Source organism: Oryx dammah, unplaced genomic scaffold, assembly GCF_014754425.2.
Source record: "Oryx dammah isolate SB20612 unplaced genomic scaffold, SCBI_Odam_1.1 HiC_scaffold_11, whole genome shotgun sequence".
In the NCBI taxonomy this organism is placed as follows: domain Eukaryota; kingdom Metazoa; phylum Chordata; class Mammalia; order Artiodactyla; family Bovidae; genus Oryx; species Oryx dammah.
The window spans coordinates 1,475,032-1,494,837 of record NW_024070195.1 but is presented as its reverse complement, the minus strand read 5'-3'; the positions used below and the strand labels follow the sequence as shown (position 1 = coordinate 1,494,837).

At 48.3% G+C, this 19,806-nt stretch overlaps 2 protein-coding genes across 4 annotated transcripts in view; one reads left to right on the top strand and one right to left on the bottom strand.

Annotated features, from left to right (window-relative positions):
* Positions 1–1,282, bottom strand: part of WRNIP1 (WRN helicase interacting protein 1) — a 12,266-nt gene extending 10,984 nt beyond the window's left edge. Inside the window, exons 1-2 of the mRNA XM_040249875.1 lie at positions 1,272–1,282; positions 53–641 (exon numbers count right to left, since the gene is read on the bottom strand). Of these exons, the coding sequence (XP_040105809.1) occupies positions 53–641; positions 1,272–1,282 (600 nt within the window). The remainder of the gene's footprint in view (positions 1–52; positions 642–1,271) is intronic.
* Positions 1,283–15,305: 14,023 nt separating this feature from the next.
* LOC120869930 overlaps positions 15,306–19,806 on the top strand; it is a 48,288-nt gene continuing 43,787 nt past the window's right edge. Inside the window, exons 1-2 of one of the 3 annotated variants that reach the window (XM_040249278.1) lie at positions 15,306–16,302; positions 17,619–17,830. In XM_040249278.1, the coding sequence (XP_040105212.1) occupies positions 15,987–16,302; positions 17,619–17,830 (528 nt within the window). In that variant the 5' untranslated portion in view covers positions 15,306–15,986. Of the gene's footprint in view, positions 16,303–16,826; positions 17,831–19,806 lie in introns of those variants that run through there. The other 2 variants (XM_040249281.1, XM_040249280.1) reach the window with 2 other exon arrangements.

Sequence of the window (19,806 nt, the reverse complement as noted above, 5' to 3'; positions counted from 1 at the left end):
GGTAGGACGCTCGCGGCCCGGCGCAGAGCGCCGCTCAGGCCTCACGGCCCGCCTGGGCGCGTCGTCTGGCCGCCGCCCCGCCGCCCCGCCGCCTCGCGCGGCGCGCCGGGAAGCGGAGTCCGCGGTAGTCCGCCCGGCCGCCGCCGGCGCCGGCTCGCACGGCCCGACGGGAAACGTAGTCCGCGACCGCTCGGCGGGCTGAGGAGCGAACCTTTCCGCCCGGCGCGGGCAGCGGCTCGCACGGCCTGCCGGGAAACGTAGTCCACGACCGCTCGGCGGGTTGCGCATGCGGAAACCCACCCGCGGGAGGGACGCCGGAGCGGTGGGACAGGAGACGGGGCTGCGCAAGGGGCGTGGCTTTGCGCGCGGTAGGGGCGGGGCGGAGGCAGAGGGCGGGGAAGTGGGGGTAACGGTGGACGCGGGCGGGACGCTGGGCAGGGACGGGTCCCAGGGAGTCCGAAGGGCCACCCACGGCGGCGGCCGGAGACACACGTCTACCACCGTTCTCCCCGGACTGTTGGCCTTTTACCCCAAACGCGAGGTGTCTCACGGCCGCTTCGTAGTTAAACGTTAGGAACGCGCGGGCATCTCCTGGCGCCGGCGGACGAGCGACGTCGGGTTGGGACCCGCTAGTCTCTGGCCTGTGGGCGAGGGGATGGCCTTCTCTGAGCCGCGTTCCTGCTCTTCTGAAACTAATTAAAAACATGTTACAAACCTGACTTTTTGGTATTTAGAGAAAGGAAACAGGTGGCATGGAAACAAATGAAACATTTTTAGGGGAGAATTGACTTTCCTAAAAGCTGACAATTCCTAATTCATCTGCGTAAGAACTTCAAACGTAACCGAAAGATAACCACCTACGGAATGTATGCGCCTGTTCTTGTGCGGTGATTTTACATAAAGGAATGGGTCACAGAGAACTTGTTCTATCGCCCAGTCGTGTGCAGTGAGTCAGTTCTTTGCATCAGATGGGCAAAGCATTGGAGCTTCAGCATCAGTCCTTCCAATGAATATTCAGGACAGATTTCGTTTTAGATTGATTAGTTGGATCTCCTTGCAGTCCAAGGGACTCTCAGGAGTCTTCTCCAGCACCACAGAGAACTAGCAGTATATAAAAGATGGTATAAAAAAGAACAGCAAAGGAAATATTTTTTCGGTTGATACTGGATTGAAAGTAGGTGTTGCAACCTCCCTGCAATTGTAAAGAGGACCGAAATCCGATATTCTGATTAGAAGAGGTAAGCAAAATTGAGTTGAGAAAGAATCTTTACCCTTTGGCCATCATACAATTTGAAATGTAGGATCATGAACTTTTATATAATCTTTTAATTATTGCCCAGAGCAAACAGCCCCTGCACTTTACAAAAGCAGGTAGTTTGAGAAGAGGTTTTCAGAGCCTAGAGAGAAATTTCCTCCTTCCGCCTTAGGTTTTATTAGCTGGGCCCTTCGAATTTAACCAATAGAAGGCAGATTAGAGAGAGAGAAACAGGACTGTGGACATGTGTGGGTCTCATACACATGGAGTGCCCAGTGGTGAGCTGGGGCTTGGACGGCAGCTTAGCGGAAAACACAGCCCGTTCAAAGAGGAATGACAGACAGGACAAAGGACAAGGACCTTTCGTTTTTAGGGAGCAAACCGTTAAGGCAAATATATGGGAAACTAACGGGAGACAAACAGTGTATTTAAAAGCAAAGACATCACTTTGCCAACACAGGTCCGTCTAGTCAAAGCTATGGTTTTTCCAGTAGTCATATATGATTGTGAAAATTGGACTATAAAGAAGGCTGAGCACTGGAGAATCGATCCATTCATCTGTGGTGTTGGAGAAGACTCTTGAGAGTCCCTTGGACTGCAAGGAGATCAAACCAGCCGATCCTAAAGTTAATCAACCCTGAATATTAATTGGAAGGACTGAATGCTGAAACTGAAGCTCCAGTACTGTGGCCATCTGATATGACTGGCCAGCCAACTCGTTGGAAAAGACTGATGCTGGGAAGGATTGAGGGCAGGAAGAGAAGAGGGCAATAGCGGATGAGATGGTTGAATGGCATCACCAACTTAATGGACATGAGTCTGAGCAAACCCCGGGGGATAGTGAAGGACAGGGAAGCCTGGCGTGCTGCAGTCCATGGGGTCACAGAGAGTCAGAGACGACCGAGCAACTGAACAACCACGACAAACGGGAGACAAGAACTAGTCAAGTATATCATGTAGCTTTCTCTGGTGCTGCCTCTGGGCCAATGAGGGTCTAGGGTTCCCTCCAGCGATTAACTTCTGCTCGTCCTGGTAGATGGGATGGGGGACACCTTTTCAAATTTATGTCCTGCTCTTAGGAAGTAAGGGGAGAGCAGAGAGCTTTTCTTGTATCAGCTTAATTGCGTTCAGCTCAGTATAATCTGTGGACTTCCTAGGTGGCCTAGTGGTAAAGAATATGCCTGACGATACAAAAGACTCGGGTTCAATCATTGGGTCAGGAAGATCCCCTGGAGAAGGAAACGGCAACCCACTCCAGTGTTCTTGCCTAGGAAATCCCATGGACAGAGGAGCCTGGTGGGCTGCAGTCCGTGGGGTCCCAAAAAGAGTCAGACAGGACTGAACGACTAAACAATAACTGTACAATCCTTGGGCCAAAGTGACACACTTTGGCGTGGCATGTCCTGCTGCTGGTCAGGTCCTAGGGCTGTCCTCAAAATGAGTTTTGAAGGAAAGTATCTCTACATATGGAAACATAGTACACTACGATAATTTTAAACATTTGTAGAAACAAATGGACATATGGTCACCTTTAACACAAAATATTTTGAAGTAGTAACAATAAACCAGGCAACATCTGTGAAGCTTCTTGAATCTTTTAATAAATGTAAAGCTTAAAACTTAATTTTTAAAAAACTAATACACACTTATTGTGAAAAATCTACTCTTTCTCACTGTTAATATTTTAACACCCTCTTCCAGCCTTTTAAAATGCATTTTAAGACTCTGCTGTGTATATACATATAAATGTAATTCTGTATCTGCCTTTATTGTTACCTAATATATATTTTCAAAAGTTTTTACTATAATGGGAAAGCATTTATTGTGTAATATAAAAGTTAGAAGATACAAAGCTATATAATACAGTCCTGTCTTATTTTTATACAAGTGCTTTGTTCATATATATATGTATATATTTAAAAGAAAAAAAATCAGAAAAAGGAAAAAAAGAGAAGACAAAATTCTCTGTATCTCCACATGTGCGTGTACTTTACTCCTGTGGTCTCATCTGTGGATAAAATTGAGCCACTTGGATGCAATGCGAGGTGAAAATGCACCGACTTGCCCTCGAATCTGGGCTTGAGTGGGCCGTGGTGTGACCTTGGGCAAGCTGCTGCCCTTCGCAGGCTCAGCTTCCAAACCTGAGGGCGTTCTGGCAGTGCCTCCCAGCCTGTTGTGAGCGGTCAGCCATCCTAGGAATGTAAAGGTGTTTAGTACCTGGCCGGTCACCCGCTAAGCCCTCTATGAGTCTGTTTTCCTGAACCCCAGCTCATTCTGTCTGAAGTTCAAAGTTTTCTCCACTAGATGGTGGTACTAGAAAAATAAAATTAATAAACCATACCAGTTTCCCTATCCAGATTTAAACTTTCTTTTTTAATCAACATAAAACCAAATAAGTTTAAACCCTGTTATAAGACTGTAGTGAATGAGATCAACATAAAGCAATAACCCTTGGGCTTAAACTTCCTCCTCAGTCCCTCCCCGCTGTCTTGTTTCCAGCCGGCCTTGGCGTTCTCTCTCTCTGTCCTCCGGCCCTGGAATCACGGTGGGGGTGACGGTCGTGAGTGGCTCCGCTCTCAGGCCAGCCGTCTGTTCAGTGGCCACAAGGAAAGTCTCAGTGTGGCTGCGGGTCGCAAGTGCTGCCGGGTAATGAGCCGCCAGTATTGTCGCGCCTCGGGCGTCGTCTTGCCCCTCACATTCACACCCAAGGTATGTTGGACATTCTGAGCTCAGTTAACCCGACTGTGATGCACGTCCCCGCCGTCTGAAGTCAGCCCCAGGGTAGTCCGTTCTCCTTCCTGCTGCAGGGCTCCTCTCCCCTAACCTGGCCTCGTCCGCCTTTCTCGTCCTGACTTTCCCCGGTGTCTCCTGCACTCCGCCCCGCACTTCTCATTAAGTGTATTCCAGTAAGTTGTACACTTCTTGCTGCTGCACCGAGGCCTTCGAGTTGCTCTATTTTATTACTGGTCTTACTGGTATAAAAGAAGGGCCTTGACTTTTATTAATTTATTTCATATTTGGCTTTTACTAGTTTTAAGTGATTTTTCAGTTGATACTTGTGATACAAAAAGAATATATCTGAACTTTGAAATCAGTTTCTGGCACTGAGCTTCAAAAATCCTTGGAATTTCCTGAGTGACAGGAGAGCCAATGAGGTGGTTCCTGGCGGGTCCCGGGGGAGCCTCAGGATGGGGGCTGGTCACCAGAAAGGCCAGCCACACAGTTCGAGGTTGGAACTGTGGGCCAGCCATCTCTGGGGAGGGCAGGGCCCTTCATTTGCAGCCGGTCCGTGGGAGTGCTGGCCCCCGAGCCTGGAGTCTGAAATGGGTCATTCCTGTGGAGCGCTCTGTCCTGACCCATGGGTTCTGATAAAAGCTCTGGTGTCAAGAGAATTGAATTGCAGGATGATGCCTGCTTGGTGTCAGAACAATACCGTCCCTCTTTATTTCCAGAGCATTTATTCTTTTTCTTTCTGAATTGCACTGGTCAGTACTAGTTATTATTACATTGTTGGAGAAAGCAGATCACTTTACCCTATAAAGTGAAAGGTGAATGACAGAGGCAAAAATCCTACTTCAGTCCCTGGCTTTTTAAAACTTAAACAGAGAACAGCTGTGCTTGGTTCCTACTTACCCTCCGGTTTATCAACCGTCCTCGGCCCTCCAGGCTGGTCTGGCGCCTTGCCGCCCCTTCTAGCAGACACCCCGTGGGCGCTGTGACTGCCCCTGTGTGTCTGTGTCCACTCCTGCCCTCAACTTCTGTGATGCAGGCCCGTGCAGGCCCCGAGCCTGGCCTGTGGGGCGCTGGGTGTGCCTGAGCGAGACCGTGAGTGAAAGCCATCAGGAAGGCGTCACGGGCAGGCTTGACCCTCTGCCCCGAGGTTCACATCAGGAGCACTGTTTCTTCCAGAAAGACCACCCAAGTGGGGCTTTTAGTCATGGAAAGATTAGAGGCAGACTTTCAGAGAACCCTTCCATGAAGAAAAAGGGCAGTGTTTGGAGGTGGGAATAATACGGTCTCCCGGGAGCAGTGGAGAACTGCAGCTGGGAAGAAAGACTGGCTGGCTCTGGGGAGAGCTTGGGTTTTAACTGAAGGGAGAATAGAATGTGGAGGGTGAGCCGTGATGGATGTTTCCTTCCTGTCTTTTGAACTGAATTTGGAACTGTGTAGGAAGAAGATCAGGATGGTTCAGGAGACGCTGGGCGTCCTGGCCGCGAATCTGGGCTGGAGGACCAGCTGTACTGCGGTGGAAGGAGGCCACCCCCAGCCCGCTCTGCCCTGGCCCGGGGGCGGGGAGCGCCCACTCAGACCCTGGTACTTCTACCGTGGCCCCAGGAGCAGGGCCAGGGCCCAGGTTCTTCCAGGAGGGTCTTGACAGTGGCCTTCACCCAGCGGGGCAGGAGGGCTGTAGTCCACAGAGCAGCTGGCAGCACATTTCAGCGACCCTTTGAGGAATTTCCAGAAATATTAATAAGTAGGGGGTTCACAGGGAGCTGCTAAGTGACTGGTTGGTAAAATGAGGCACGTGTAAAGAAGGATCTCAGAGACGTTGTTAGGAAGGCATTAAAATTAATGCAAAGTTCAACAAATGATCCCATCAAAAGTGAGTAAATGACAGAGAAAAAAATGAAACTTGGCTTCTACTTATACCGCAGGCAAAAATTAATTCAAGATGGACCACAGGCCCATATGTGAAAGCTAAAAGTATGAAACTTCTACAGCAAAACATGGAAGAATAGCCTCATGGCTTTGGGGGACGCTAAAGTTTGTTACTGATGGCATAAACAGCACTGTTCATTAAAATATATAAATATGTGAGTATATATATATATGTATCGAACTTGATTAAATTTTAAAGCATTTGCTTTTCAAAAGACATCTGTGGGAAAATGAAAACATAAGCCGTAGCCTGAGAGAAAATATTTGTAATACATATATCTGCACTGGACTTATTTCCAGAGTATATAAAGAAAATGATTGTAACTCAACAATAAGACAAAATACCCCTGTTTTTAAATGCACAAAAGGCATAAAAGAATGCTTCACAAAAGAAGGTGCATGGCTGGGAAAGCACGGGAAACACGCCCAGCGGAAGGCGCGTTAAAGCTGCAGTGAGGCGCCGCCACAGGCCGTCTGCTGTGCCAAGCTGCTTCGGTCGTTCTGACTCTGTGTGACCCCGTGGACTGTGGCCCACCAGGCTCCTCTGTCCATGGGTCCCTGCAGGCAAGAACCCTGGAGTGGGTTGCCATGCCCTCTCCAGGGGATCTTCCTGACCCAGGGACCAAACCACACTCCCTCTAGAATGACTGAAAACTAAAAAGATTGACCACATTACATACTGTTGAAAACAAAACACAGTTGGAACTCAAGCATTGCTTGTGAGAACATGCAAGGGTTAAATCATTTTGGAAAATCAGCTGGCAGGTCTCTTAAAAGGGCAAACACACCGTTGCACAGAATCCAGTGATTCTGCTCCCAGAGGGTTTACCCAGGAGAAATGGAAACCTGCTCCCGACGTGTCCAGAAAACTGGCTGGACACAGACGATCAGCACAGCCTCATTCGTAATCACCTCGGACTGGAGACGCCGCAGAGGCCCGGCAACACTGGAATGGAAGAAACAAAGTTTGGTTTCTTCACACAGTGGAATCCTACTTAGTGAAAAAATAAACGCACCTGTATACATAGCAAGATGGACAAGTCTTAGAGACGCTGTGCTGAATAAAGTAAGCCAGACGTGAAACAGTGTGTGTGTGTGTGTGTGTGTGTGTGTGTGTGTGTGTAACGACTCCAATCATGTGAGGCTGTAGACCCGGCAGAGCTCCTCTGTAGTCTGGAAACTGCAGCAGTGTGTGAAAGCATGGGGATTATCGGTGGCCAGGGCTCAGGGGATCTCTCCGCTACCACGCTTCTTCACTAGCTGAAAACTGCCGCAGGCCCTGGCCTTTTGGGTAGTCATAGAAATGTGCTGGGCTTCCCTGGTTGCACAGCTGGTAAAGAATCCACCTGCCATGCAGGAGACCCCAGTTTGACTCCTGGGTCAGGAAGATCCCCCGGAGAAAGGATGGAGCACCCACTCCAGTGTTCACGAGCTTCCCTGGTGGTTCAAATGGTAAAGAATCTGTCTGCCGTGCAGGAGTCCTGGGTTCGATCCCTGGGTTGGGAGGACCCCCTGGAGGAGGGAAAGGCTACCCACTCCAGTATTCTTGCCTGGCAGGCTACAGTCCGTGGGGTCGCAAAGTGTCAGACGCAACTGAGCGGCTAAGCACAGCAGCCCAGAAACGTGGTATATATTGACTGAAGAGACGGTTATTCCATTGGGTGCGGCTGTCAAAACTTGCCAGGGCTTCCCTGGTGGTGCAGTGGTAAAGAATCCGCCTGCCAATGGGCGAGACACGGATGTGATGCCCGGTCTGGGAAGACGGCACTTGCCGCGGAGCAACTGAGCCCGCGCCCCACAACTACGGGGCCTGTGCTCTAGACCCCGGGAGCTGCAACCGCTGAGCCCACTTGCTGCAGCCCCGGAAGCACACACGCCTAGAGCCCGTGCTCTGCAGCAAAGGAAGTCACTGCCTGTGCATCCATCACGACTAGAGAGCAGCTCTTGCTCGCTGTGACTAGAGAGAGCCTTTGTGCAGCGAGAAAGACCCAGCGCAACCAAAAAAAAAAAATCCTCATCAACTTGTACCTTTAAAATGGGTGCAGATTGTTTATGTAATTTATATAAGGTTGATTAAAAGCCTGCAAGATCCTGTTTCCCGCCCGTGAGAATGACTACAGTTCACAGAGCCGTCAGGACCACGCGCTGGCAGGGATGCAGACTGGCCACAGCGCCCGCATGCCGCTGGTGGGACGCAGTGGGAAGCTTAAAATGGGCTCTTAGAAAAGCTTGCCGATCTCTTATAAAACTAAATGCGCGCCTGCTCTATGGCCCAGCAGTTGTACTCTGAGGTATGTACTCCAAGGAAATGAAGACATATGTATAAAATGTCTTATAGAAGAGTGTTTATTGCAGCTTTATTTGCCATAGCAAAACAAATAAATAAAGACCAGGATCTACTGTTAATCTGCAGGTGATGCATAGACAGATTGTGGTCCTTCGTACCATGAAATGCTACAGTGAACTGGAAAAGGAGGGGCTGCGAAACCACGTGGGATCCCCATAAATGCCGCGCTGAGCTAAGGAAGCCAGCGCAGCGAGCACAGGCAGTGAGTCCCTTGCAAGTTCGAGAGCAGGCAAGTCTAGGGAAGCTGAGTGTTAGAAACCAGTGTCATTGAGACAGGAATTGACTGAAAGGGGGCATAACAGGAATGTTACGTGTATGGGCTGGGATGCGGTCTAACTAGGAACCAAACACTGTTAACAAATTTCTCCTCAATTTAAAAAAAAAATTCAAGGGGTTTCCATTTCCAATAATGGCAGCTGGGAAATTCAGATAGATCAATACAGGTAACTGCTGGAAGCGAGTAATAATGCTGAATAAGATGGTTTAGAAATCTTCTTTAAAAGTATCAGAGACCTGATAAAACAGGAGCTTGTTTTTTCAGTCGCTACGTCATGTTGGCCTCTTTGCAACCCCATGGACTGCAGCCCACCAGGCTCCTCTGTCCATGGGATTCTCCAGGCAAGAATCTTGGAGTGGGCTGCCCTTTCCTCCCCCAGGAGATCTTCCCCACCCAGGGATCGAACCCACATCTCCTGAATTGGCAGGTGGATTCTTTACCACTGAGCCACCAGGGAAGCATGAAAATAGGAACTATCTGGGAACGATCCGAGGGAAATGCAAATCCAAACCTGAGCACAAGAGGCCCTTCTGCCCCGAGCGCTTTCACCAATTCTGCCAATTCTGAGAGTGTCCGTCATGAGCCCGGGGTCTACCCGAGCTGAGGGCTCACCCTCAAGCAGAGGGGCCTGATAGACCTCCCTCCCCCTTCATGAGGCTGGCACCCAGAGGGCAGTACCCCCTGGCGATGGTGAGCAGGAGGCAAATCCACCCCCACAACCACTGCCCCTAGCTATCACACTCATTTTTTTCTGGCACTGTTAAATATTCTTCTATGTGTGACTTAATAGAAACATAATGTTCTTTCTTATGGAAGGACCACAACTATTCAACCAGCTTGTACTTATGTTCTATCTCAATGTTTTAAATATAATAAATAATGTCATCATCGATAACTTCAAAGATATTATTTTGCAACTCTATTTCCTTTGGGGCAAAAGTCTTAAAAATGCAATCGTGGGGTCACAGAGCGTGGCAGAATTGCCTTCCCCAAAGATGAGAGCAATTTCCACTCCGACCAGAAGTGCCGGAGTGTGCTGCTCTGAGCCCTCCCAGGCTTCATGTATGTTCAAAATGTTTCCTGTATAACAGCTGGGACTTGTAATGCCCTTTTACCATTTTACCAGCTGCCACGGTCCTTTTGCACCAAGAAACGTCAATACTTTTGAATATAGGGGATAAAACCTAAAAACCTATTATGAACCATTACATAGTAGCCAGATTTATTTTCTACCTAAAGATGCAACTGTTACCCTTGATAAGAAATAACACACCCCTGAGAGCATGGGGCATCGTCTCCCAGCTCCCCGCCAGCCACCGTCACCCTCTGCTGCACTGTTCTCCCATGGAAAGTTTCTCTCCTCAACCTCACCCTCTCGGGAAAAGCAGGCCAACATTTGGTCAGAAGAACATGGCTTGGGCTTTGCACTTCTGTAATTTCATGCCTCGTTCCTGTCATGAGCTCCTTCTAGCTCTTAAAATTCACTTCTAATTTAGAAGGTAGAAAAGCATCCTCAAGAATGGAAACATAAATACACCCTTCCTCAAATTCCAGCTGGAAAAAATGATGATTCATGCTGCGCAACGGAATCGCTAACGTTTGGACCTGAATACTCTCACTTTTCCCAGTTGTTTAGAACAGACTCAACAGAAGCGTAAATGTTACTTCACAGCAAGCATTTTATTTTGTTCGTTCATTCTTAGGCTTAACGAATGAACGGGAGGAAGGTGTTTTTGTGGAATGGGGAACGAGGCAGAGAGAATCCTGTGGCGTTGGGTTGGGGTTAGAGAACTATAAGGATGAACTCACAGCTTAAGAAAGTTATACTTCCAGCTCCGTCCACTGAAAAGGATCAGACAGTCCAGTCACTAAGAGCGCCCTCTTGTCTTGGTCTTGGCTTCTAAATGCCATTCTTCCCTGAAAGGAACCAGGGCTGCTCTGAGAAATGGCAGATTCTAGAAGAGCAGGAGAAGTACATGGGGAGCTTTGGCATCTCTTTATGCCAGAAAGTCAGGAAGCGCCCCCCCCAAAACAGTAGGGACATATCAGAAGTATTTTGATCAAATCCGGGACAATTTGAGCATCAGAATGAATAGCACAGGGCATGTGTTTTATGTTCAGAAATGATACTGAAAGGGAGGGTATCAGGATGGGGATGGAAAACTTCTGAATAGAAGAATATCAGTTAGCAAGCGTAGAAAATGATGGCACTGGGAAATCACTTCACAGTCACTGTGGTGATGGCTGATTCATGCAGGAAAGGATACTTAAGTCATAGGATGATAGATTGTTGTGGAATGGGATACCCATAAAATCTCACAAGGTATCTATTAATTGCAAAAGGAAAAGGATAATTTTATTATGAAGAGATCTAGCAGATGCCTCCTGAATCAGATCACCAAATTATATGATTAATCATGGTGCAAGCTTCATCACGTACCACCTGTCGAGACATCCTGAGAAAGACGTGCCGTCAGTGATGTGGTTTTCCTGCCCCGTGGTTTATCTGGTTCAAACTATGAGGAAAGATCCGGCAATTCAAATTGAGAGACATGTTACGAAGACACTGGTCTAGAGTCAAAAATATAAAAAATATCAATGTCATGAAAGGTTAAAAAAAAAACAGCTTGGTTTTTGTTCTCTGAATAGATAAAAAGGAGACTGAACAGACACGTCAACAAAACGTGCTGTGTGGTTTTTGGTTGGATCCTGTCTCTGATCTCAGGAGACATATGATAATGTATTTCGGGGTAAAGCTTCCTGCGGTCTGTAACTCAGAAAAGAGAGAGACAGCAAACGTTGAAAATATAAACACTTGGTGAGTCTACGTGCAGGGTGTATGGATATTCACTGTACTATTCGTGCAAATCCTCTGTAGGTTGTAAGCCCTAAAAATGTAGGTCGGAAGGAATGAAACATGTCTAACGAAAATTATACCAAAGAGCTGTGAGCTTCAGAAATGTATTTCTGAATTTATGAATGGTATTGCGCCATGTACTTGGCTCCCGTTGAATATCATATATGCTTTCTAAGCAGTAGATTAACTCCATGGCTTGTGTTTACGTTTTACAAGAAAGTAAAAAAAGATTTAATTATGTGAACCAGTTGTGCAACCTTTGTAGAAGTAATGAAATGAAACATTATTTGGTAGCTCTGAGGAGACTGATTTTTAAAGGGCCCTGGATGTATTTTTATCTAGTTTTTTTTTCAATCCTCCTATTTTCATTTTTTTATTACATGAAATTTAGCTACTTACTCACTGTCACCTGGACATTTTAAGGGTCTAATATCAGCAGGGTTGTAAACAAGTCTGAATGTTCCATAACATCACTGTCCTCCTGGCTCAAAGTGTCCTCTCCCCAAGTAGAAAGTAAGAGATACAAATTAGCTTTACATTTCCGTTAATTTTCTACTAATTTATGAAACCCGACAGCACGCGGCATTCCCTCCAGGAGAGAAGAGTGAGATCTTAGCTCCTTGCCTCTCATCGTTTGCGCTTCCTTTCTCTGGCCCCAGGTGACCTGGCAAGCGCAGGGTGTGATTTATGACTTCTCGGGTCCAGCCTAGGTCACCTGGAACGGCCGGCCACCAACTGTTGAGTGGCGCTTTTTTTCTTCTTAACAAGTTTCCCTTTCATTATTTATATCATTGGGTTTTCTACTTTCTAAATTTCTTTTTTGAAGTATAATTTGCGCACCCTAAATTTCACCCATCATCAGTGGGCAATTGAACTATGTGTTAGGAAACACATAGAATTGTTCAAAATGTTTTTTGAACGTTTCCATCACCGGAGCAGATTTTGCTTACAGTTCATCCTTGTTCCTACTCTCAGCCTGAGGCAACTGGAATCTACTTCCTGTGTCTACAGATTTGGCTTTTCTGGACACTTTGTACACACGGAAAGTTACGGTGTAAGCTCTTTCTCTCTGCCTCTCCTCACTTAGCACAGTGCTTTGTTTATGCAGGTTGTAGCCAGGATCAGAGCTTCAGTCACTTCTGCTGTTGAGTAGGGCTCTGTTTGAATGGCTATATCGAGTACTTTTCTCCACTCACTGAATCCGCCGCTGGACAGAGGATTGTTTCTAGTTTTTGGCTGCTGTGAATAACACTGCTGAACATTTGAGTGCAAGGTTCTGTGTGTTCATGTCTTTTCATTTCTCTCGGGTAGATGCCTGGGAGAAGAATTGTTAGGTCAGATGGAGAAGGACTTTAACAAACTGCCAACCTGTTTCCTAAGACCTGCATCATCTTACGTTTCCTCCAACATGTGTGTTGAGGGTTCCAGTTATCCCACATCCTCGCAACATTTTCCTGCATCTGCCTTTTGATTATAGCCCTACTAGCGGGTATGATATGTTATTTCCTTGTGATTTTAATTTGCATCCCTCTGTGTGTATTAACTATTATATATTTTCTTTTATAAGATGCCCTTCAAATCACTAGTCCATTTTTAGAATTGGGTTGTCTTCATATTGTTGATTTGTAAGAGTCTGTGTCAGGATATGAGTCTTTTATCAAATATATGGTTTCACAGTATTTTCTCGAAGTTTGGAGCTTGTTTTTCCATTTTCCAATGGTGTCTTTTGAGGAGCAAATTTTGAGTTTTGGTGAGTACAGTATCAATTTTTGATTTTCTGGATCATAGTCAATGATGCTTTTCGAAAGGAAAGTTTAATAGCTGTGTAGATAGTGGGGGCCTTTCTTTGCATTTTGGTGCTTGTGAAGCTGGCTGCACTCCTGTGTGTAGACAGGCAGGAGCCTTGCTGTCCTGAGACCCTCAGGATGCCAAGCACAGGCAGGAGCTGTTAGCACTGTCCCATCTGTCTTTGCACCAGCTAGCACACAGAATCCCGATGCCTGCCTTGCCCGCTCCTAGGCGGGCACACTCTCTTGCTGGTCAGTGTCCATTGAAAGCAATCACAATTTCTATGGCTCTGTGGAATGATGTTTTCTAAGATTGAAGAAAGTGAAAGTGTTAGTTGCTCAGTCGTGTCCGATTCTTTTGTGACCCCATGGCCTCTAGCCTGCCAGGCTCCTCTGTCCATGGAATTCTCCAGGCAAGAATACTGGAGCAGGTTTCCACTTCCTTCCCCAGGGGATCTTCCTGACCCAGGGGTTGAACCTGGATGTCTCGCGTTGCAGGAAGATTCTTTACCTTAGATTAGTATTTCTATAAAAGACTTATGGCTCCAAAATCAGAGGCAAATCCAGGGGAAGTGTCTGGAGCTGTCTCCACCCCTCCTGTGAGGTCTTCCGCGAGTAACAGCATCTTTAGAGACGCTCGGCTACCTTACAGCGTGGGCTCTGCTGGGGTGAGGTGAGGAGGCCCCAGCGGGTGTACCTGTACTGCCTGTTTTTCTTGGTGGTCAGGATTGTGCGGGGGAGCCTGGTGGGCTGCCGTCTATGGGGTTGCACAGAGTCGGACACGACTGAAGCGACTTAGCAGCAGCAGTAGCAGGACTGTGCCAGACTGCTTGTGCTCAGCGCCGCCAGAAGCTGGAGGTAGCGCGACAGAGCAGAACTGCGCTGCTGTTGTCTGATTTTAGAAGACAAGCAGCATGATAGCCGTCCCTTCAATTGACTTTTCCCTTAGGACAGTTACGCACAGTTAAAAACCTTCTCTCTAGTGAACTCGGGTATTTTGGCCACCTGATGCGAAGAGCTGATTCATTTGAAAAGATCCCAATGCTAGGAAAGATCGAGGGCAGGAGGAGAAGGGGACGACAGAGGATGAGACGGCTGGATGGCATCACTGACTCAATGGACATGAGTTAGAGTAGACTCCAGGAGTTGGTGTTGGACAGGGAGGCCTGGGGTGCTGCAGTTCATGGGGTCGCAAAGGGCTGGACACGACCGAGCAACTGGACTGAACTGAACTAGTGATCAGGCAACAGATGTTTATCAAATACATATTATGCATGAAACTGTCTGCCTGTGATAACCTCATGCCTGTGACCAGGACTTCTCCCCTGAAGCCGGGGTTTCTGTCTCACGACCTATGCAATTTAGATTTCTAACAGGCCTGTCAAACACGGAGGGCCTGACTCCCCCCACAGTCACGTCTCCATCACTGCCAACCCCAGCTCCCTCTTCCACACGCTCAGGAAAAAACGTGGAGAGTCATCCTTGCCTTCCGGCTTCCTTTCGCTCTTTACATCCAATCCGTCATAAATCCCGGGGGATCTCTATGAGTGTAAAGTCCTGGGTGAGATTCCAGCGTGGAAAAGGGACATCAGGGAGGAACTCATAAAGCCGGAATACAGTATTTGTTTCTGTTGTTGTTTAGTCACTAAGTCATGTGCAGCCCGCCAGGCTCTGCTGTCCATGGGATTTCCAGGGCGAGAGTATTGGAGTGGGTTGCCATGCCCTCCTCCAGGGGACCTTCCTGACCCAGGGATCAAACCTAGGTCTCCTGCACTGCAGACAGATCTTTACCATCTGAGCCACCGGCGAGAGAGTGCCATCAGATTAGCCGAGGGCCACTCACCTGGCTTTCTCTGGGGGTGGGGACTTGTCACCTTATCCGTACCTCACAGTTTAATTACTCCGAGGAAACTGATAACCTCAAGTCAGTTCAGTCTTTTCAATTCTGTCATGTAATCTATCTTTCACAAACACATAATATTGTGAAGTTACTCTACCTGAAGAGCAAAGTTCTCTGGTCCTAGGAAAATATCCAAAGTTTGGCTTTTTAAAAGATTTTATATAACTCTTTATATTCTATTCAAAATGAAAATGTATTTTTTTTTAATATGGAAAACACTGATCTGAATTAAAGATAAGAACTTTAATCTTTGAAAAGCAAGAGGTCACTAGAGACAGGTTGGGGTAGAGAGAGGGAGGTCAGCAAAAGCTCTGAAAGATGAAAATGAAAGAATTGTAGGATCACCTGTATCAGCTCTATTCTGGGGGGAGTCGAGGTTTTACACAACTTCAGTAAGTCTAGGAATCCCCTGCTGCTGGGATCAGGCAGGTGGTTTGTTGGCACTGGATTCTCTTTTCTTGGCTGAGGACGGGGAGAGGCAGAGTGTTGTTTGCAGGGAGAGTTTGTGAAACCTCACTCCTGTTCTTTGCAACTCCCCCGCACGCCTGTGCCTTTGAACTTTCCCTGGAGCTGTAAATAGCTGGAGATGTTGCAAATAATCTTCAGCTCTGAGAACCTTAAAACTGTCCAGTGCTTTTGCTGGCAGAAGCTCTCCCCTATTGTAGTGGGATGTGTTCAAAGTGTAAGGTGGGCGAAAAAGGTGGGCTTCCCGCGCTTGAACCCTCCATCTGGGAATGTGCTCGAGATGCCAAGACCGAAAAGGGCGGCAGAGTGGGGCGTGTGATGGCAAAGACAAACGCAGCTTTGTCGTCCTGAGGCTGCTGCCTCCGAGACGCGACAAGACGGTGAAGGTGATATTTCATCCACTGTTGCGGGTGCGTCCTCTCCTTACCTGACCTCTGAAATGGAGCCATCGGCTTTGAAAAGCCCGGTGTCTAAAATTAATATTCTTCCCCATCTGACCAAGAAGGCAACAGCTGAGCAACATGAGCTCAAGGACCATCTGAGTTTAAACAGGGGCTCAAAGTGGCATTCGAGAGAGAGGCTACTTCCTCCCGGAGTGGACACTTGTCTTTTCAGAAGACTTACTCTGACCGCAAGGCAAGACCTTTACCAGGGGTTGAGTAGTCGTTCTGAACTCTGCAAACTCTCCTTTATCTCCTGGACCTTGTGCTCGACACTTGGAGTGGTCTGGACCCCAGCATGTCCTCTTATAAATGGTAATAACGCTATTTTCTTTCTTTCTTTCTGTGTTGTCCTACATAGCAAGTTTTATCAAACTCCAGGCAGAGCTTAACGTTTAATAGTTTTCTGCAAAATTTTTATATCTTGGACCCAAGCTTTTGTTTTAATGTGTTAATGTTTATGTGGCTTCCTGAGCCAACTTGAGCACCTTCTACAATGATGTATTAGATTTTAGTTATAGTTTGTCTTAGATGTAGCTGTGAAATCCTTATTATAATAACAGATTTTTTTCAGGGCAACTTGTAAGAACACTAATGATGGTCTGTAGTATATTTCGCAGAGCTCTGGTTGATCCTGTTCACATTTTAGTGTGAATAAGTTTATGGTCTTTCTACGGTTCAGTAGAATTATGTAGAGCATTGGATTTTAAATAATTTAGAATTTCAAGGTATCATTTTATTATACTAGAGGAGCTGAGAAAATGAAAGATGAAGTTTTGTGGGGATAATTACAGATGATTTCAAATTGAGAAAAAGCAGGAAGAAGCAATTTACAGAAAACCTCCAACAGGGGCCTCCGGAGGGAACCAGTCACAAGTTCGCATCAGCCTCCCCGAAATGGTCAGGAGATGCGTGGATACAGACACCCTTGTGGGGCTTTAGTATCAGAGCAGTAATGAGCCTATTACTTCGTTTGTAAGGAAAGTGTATCTAGGGTGTGAAATCTTCGGTGCTCAGCTGCTAATGACGCAGAGAAAGGTGTCTGGGAATCTCGTCTATGTGAGAGGACTGTTAGGAAGCCAAATTCTTTTTAAAATAAACATTTTAAGACGTAGGCAGCAAAAGGCTCTGAAAATGGCGCATTTGGTGAGAACAATACCCCGAGGGGGCAGAATTCCCCAGGGGAGCCCAGGGGGCCCCTTCCTCACACAGCATGCCCTTCCCATGTCCTTGCCCGGTGCCGGAGGGACAAGGCCAGCAAGCCAGTTAAACCCGAAGAGACTGTCTCCTTAAACCGGCTGCTTAGCCTAGATCTTCTTTTGAGGCAATGAGGGGACAATCAGCCGCCCCGTGATGCTCAAGGTTGCTTCTCACTATTTGCTTTTGTAGGAAAAAGAAGGGAGAGAAAGCTTTTTCCTTTCAAAGTTCCAACATGTGAAACTCAAGGTTAATATTTGCACTTCTCATCCTCATTTGGGGCCCTTTCTCTAGGTAAAATAGAAGCAACCTCAAACTTTTCACCGTACATTTTCCCAAAGAGTCAAACATGTGTCTCGGTGATGGGAGCTCTGTTTCTCCCTCTTGCAGTGGAGAGAAGAGTCACGCTGACTGTGTCCTCATTTACAAATCAGAGACCGAGGGGGAAAGAGACCACGCTCCAGACACGGACTTCCTCGGACTGCCCACCAAGATGCTAACAGTGAAGAGGCTGGGAGGAAGCCACGCGTGTTGCCGCAGTGGCCAGCTGGAGAAGATGGCCTTTGTCCACTGCACGGAGGAGGTGGAGAAGTGCTTTCTGGAAGAAAGTTCTGGTGAACAAGATTCGAAATCTGGAAAGAACCAGGTGAGCAACGCCTGTCCCCATCTGTCAGACGGTTTTCAGATTCTGTGTTGTCATCACCGGTGTAGAATTAAGGACGCTCTAGGAACCGGCAAACCCGCGCTTCTTTCCCCGGAGGTTTCCTCCAGGTGGGCGTGGTCGCCACTGGGAGGCCTTTGAATGTGCAGCTCTCCCCGTGGGCGCCTCCACGGTCTGGCGTGCGGCTTAGAGGTCACAGGGGTCGTGTGGACGCCCAGTTTCTTCGGAGGGATGGTTTGGGCATGCAATCTGGAGGAGCACGAGAGGGCCACAGCTGCTCTGCACATGTTTCCAGTTCCCTCAGGACCCTGAGGTCCCCACGGAGTAGGGGTCAGGGCTGTCGACAGTGGCCGCTGGGGTCGGGGACAGGCTCTTGTCGGCGGCAGGCCCCGTCCTGGCAGCCAGCTCTTCGGGAGGTCCCTCGCCAAGCGCGGGGGCTGCCGCTCTGAGCAGTGGACGTGCCTGCATGCCAAGCACCCAGCACCAGCTCCGTCACGGTGAGGGGTGTCCACGGGTGTGGGCTGGCGCGCTCCGTCCCCTGCTCGGCCCCCTGGGTCCCCTCCCCCTCCCTCCTGCCCAGAGAGGGCCTCACCTGTGATTGTTGGAACTTGTTTGTCGCCCTGCCCCGGACGCCCTCCTCAAGGTCGGGACCTCGTGTCACCCACCTCGCCTACTCTCCTGCTCACGGTACCAAACAGACACCGAGAATGTTTGCAGAACAAACAGGTCTGTTTAAGTGTGCCTCGCGTTCCCCTGGAGGGCCAGGGATCATTATTTCTAATAACCAGAGCGAGCTTGGGAAACATTCCTCTTTGTCCTTCCCCGGGGGGCTCAGATGGTAAAGTGTCTGCCTGCAATGTGGGAGACCTGGGTTCCATCCCTGGGTTGGGAAGATCCCCTGGGGGAGGGCATGGCGACCCACTCCAGGGTTCTTGCCTGGGGAATCCCATGGACAGAGGAGCCTGGGAGGCTGCAGGCACTGATCGACTTTACTTTCACTTTCACTTTCCTCTTTGTCCAGCTTCTGTTCTGAAAAACCCTGTCCAGGTAGGAAGGGCATTTCTAATGGTACAACAGACGGTGGAACACAGCTATTAGGTATGAAGCGGGGAGGAGTCTTTTCACTGTGAGTACAGAGAGATAGACCTTGCTGGATAGGGGGAATGAGTCGGGCTGAAGCATGGTGTTTGGAGACCGACCTCCCCTGTGAGCTAACATCTTGTCCCGTACACACCAAGAAGACACTTCCTCGGCAAAACTGAAGTCAGATCCGAGGACTTCCTCATTCGGGCTGCTTGCAATGCAAATGAATAATCAGAAGAGTTTCCTTTTCTGTTCATTAATTTCTGTGGAACAGGGGAGACAAAGTATTCTTATAGGCTAACTTTGAAATAACCAATGATTTGTAATAGTTTCTATGAGTTTGATTAGGTTTCCAGGACGATTCTTCGCCAAGTTCTGTGATACAAGTTTTGTAAGTAGGCAAGATGGTGCTAGGTGGAAACACGAAGATTTTCAGGAAGAACTGTTTCGGTGATGACCTGCTCCAGAGAAATCAAGTGACTGGGAAGCGAAACACTTTAGGATGCTTCTGAGGGAATGCCTGAGGATGCTGGCCCTGCTGTCCTAAGAGGAGGTCCTGTGCGACGGGTCTGATGTCCGATGGCGCCTGCGCCCGGTGCTCACAGCCGCGCGGAAGGTGGAGGGGAACGGCTGCGTGTCCCATTCAGTTTCGTGCGGAGTGGCTCAGGGCCCAGAGGTGTCGGCAGTAAATTTCCCCATCTCTCTCTCTCGCCCTGCGGGGGACGGACGGGCCCAGATGGGAGGCACAGAGCCCTTCTCCTGTCCGTGTCTGCCAAGGCCACAGGCCCCGAGCCCTCGCTGGCTCGGTGAGTGGGTGCCCGGGCGGCCTGCAGGCCTTGGCAGGGGTGGGCGGAGATGGCCTTCCAGGGGCTCGGATG